Raw genomic sequence first — 2,722 nt, forward strand, 5'->3', positions numbered from 1 at the left:
GTGTCCCTGCCCATGGCAGGGGGTTGGAACTGGAAGAGCTTTAAGGTCCTTTCATCCCAAACCAGTCTGGGATTCTATGAACAAGCCCTTCACTAACCCCCGGTGTTTTTGCAGGACTATTTTTCAGGTAAAGTAAAAATTGCTTAAAGACACTTCTGCAGCTTAACATTTTTTGTTCAAAAACATGTTCTTAGTTAATTTATTTTCTTTCTCCAACTATAACATGATTGCATATAACTAAAGGGAGAAAACCATCCTCCAGCTCTAGTTCAATGAAGTACAACACTTCTACTCTGTGCAAACCACCACACATATTTCCATGGAAGCAAAAACCCAAAGAGATATAAAGGAAAACAAAGATATTTCGTGCAAATGTGTTGGTAATACATAATTCAGCTCACCATCCTACATGTACTGTATTGACACACCTACTGCAATGTAATCCAGACAGCGTCAATGCTTTTTTAAGATCACAGCAGTGCAATAGCATAAGAACTGAATTGTTCAGACTGAATTCAGTTCAGACATTAGTGTCAAGAGTTAACACCTACAAGCAGGGATTCTTTTGCTGCAACTCAGCAAACTGTACTTGTCTGCTTATAGGACTAAAGACAAGACTGCCTGCACTGGAGCTCAAAGAATGCAGTGAATTTTGTTTATGTGTGACTCCCCCACCTCAACACCCCCCATATGATTTTCAAAGGCAGGTTTGTTTTAACTGAGTAAATTAAAAAAGCTAGAAAATGAAAACAAATATCCTGTTTATCCTGTCAGATTAACACCCCTAGAAACCATTTTTTGGGGAAAAACGCATATTATTTGGCAAACCAGAATATTTAAGAGCTATCTTACTCTGCGTGAAAAGGCAGCACTTCTTCCTGAAAGAACCTCCTGGCACTCGCCCTGAAGATATCATGATCTGATGAGAAGATCTTCCGAGTACCTATATCAAGCAAGCTTTTAGCCGAAGATGGTTCGAGGCGCTTTGTGCCAAGCTGTTCAGCTTGCAGAGGACTAAAAAAGACAAATGAAAGCATCTGTTAGGACACCCCATTTACATAACCCTTTAAAAGAAAGGGCACACCTGCATTGTTAAACATATTTCAGTTCCCAGGTCTAGCACACTGTTAGGTCTAAAGGATACCAATAAACGTAAAACCTAACAGACACTGTACTTCACTGGGCTGTGAAAGGAGGCAAGACCAGTTTGTCCTTAACACTTCAACTAAATTAGAAACAATAATCATACCTACACAGGTAAGAGGTTAAAGTTCCTGTTCATGAGAGATGCTAAAAATCATCACTGCCTTCTCCGCCTGCTACCCAACCTCCAATATGCACTTCAGCTCAATTTAAACTGAGGGGGCAGCTTTTTAAACAAGTACACTTTTTTGTCAGCTCTGTTCATTCTCTATATGCCCCCAAAAGTCTCTCAATCCATGACACTGAAAATTCACACACTCAAAATATAAGCAAGTACAACATGGATTTGCATGCTCTGAGGGCTGTAGCATACTCTGCATTATCACATATACCTGCATAGTTCTAACCTTGAAAATCATACTTTTTAATTCCTTCTTTCAGTATTTATGTTGTAGAGGAAGGCTAATCCTCCCAAAACTCTGATAAAAAACATACCTAAAAGTAAAAATTCTTCTTTAACAGCAAACAAAAACTGAAACAGTGGTAGATGTCAGTAGCTGAAACCACCCAAGGCAAGTGCAATTACAAAATAACAAGGAAGGGATTAAAGCTTTTGTAGGAGCTTAGAATGTCAAGGATGACATACTACTTTAGGGCTGAAATGAAAAGTCACTTCTTACAATATGTGCACTGTGTTCTCTGACTTGCTTTTATTTTTATTGCCACAAAACACCAGGAATTAGAAATACAGAACTGAGCTATATTAAATGGAAAGGCATTCCCTGTTCCTTTCTCAAACTATTTTGCTCCTCTCTCCTCAGATCCTCAGCACAGCACAGCACAGTAATTTTGTGCAGTCCCACAGAGCTTAACTGAGCCTACGCTTACTCCATTACCAAGGCAAAGGTCTTTATTCACTGCCGCATGAAGTTACTCGTGCTGTTCCTGGCACAAAGGATTAAACATGCCTGAAACACAGACTCTATCTACTTCTAGTGATATTTGGAAGCAGTGGGCTACTGCAACTTGCTTTTTCAGTATGTTGTCCCCCCCAAGCACAGGCTTTCCATGCTGGGCACACAGTGACTCTCCCAAAAGCTCCACCTTATTTTTAAAGCTGTTTAAGATGTTGCTGAGCTTTTTTGCTTTATTGTGGCTCACAGCCCACATGGCACACAGGAAGAACCGAGCTGCTCTGTCACACCAACCACAGCCCTAGGAGGCACAACCTGAAGGTCAGAGAAGGCATGAACACATCCCTGCATTTCTGCTCCCCAAAAAACCCCATTCCAAGTGCCCTGCTGCCACGGGTCCAGCGTGCTCAGGAGAGGACACATCCAGCCTGTCACCTGCTGCTGCTATGGGACTCGGTGTTCCCTAAGTGCGGACGAGAAGCAGAGCAAAGGTCAGCCCCATCAAGTGAATGCACAGGGGCTTCATAACTTGTCAGGCACTGGGGGCTCAGTGGGCTCCCAGGCCTGGGGGGACCAGGCCACAGCCCAGGGTGTTCAGGGGGTCTCCCACGCCTGGGGGACACCAGGCACTCACCCAGACCCCAGCTGCCTCCTGCAATGGGGGC

General features: G+C 43.1%; 1 protein-coding gene across 1 annotated transcript in view; it reads right to left on the reverse strand.

The window, feature by feature from the left end:
* ACADL (acyl-CoA dehydrogenase, long chain) overlaps positions 1-1,014 on the reverse strand; it is a gene marked incomplete at both ends in the record, with an annotated part of 8,696 nt that extends 7,682 nt beyond the window's left edge. The window contains one exon of the mRNA XM_010020987.1: positions 853-1,014. Coding sequence (XP_010019289.1) covers positions 853-1,014 — 162 coding nt within the window. The remainder of the gene's footprint in view (positions 1-852) is intronic.
* Positions 1,015-2,722: the final 1,708 nt, after the last annotated feature.

Source organism: Nestor notabilis, unplaced genomic scaffold (genome assembly GCF_000696875.1).
Source record: "Nestor notabilis isolate BGI_N333 unplaced genomic scaffold, ASM69687v1 scaffold15628, whole genome shotgun sequence".
Lineage (NCBI taxonomy): Eukaryota > Metazoa > Chordata > Aves > Psittaciformes > Psittacidae > Nestor > Nestor notabilis.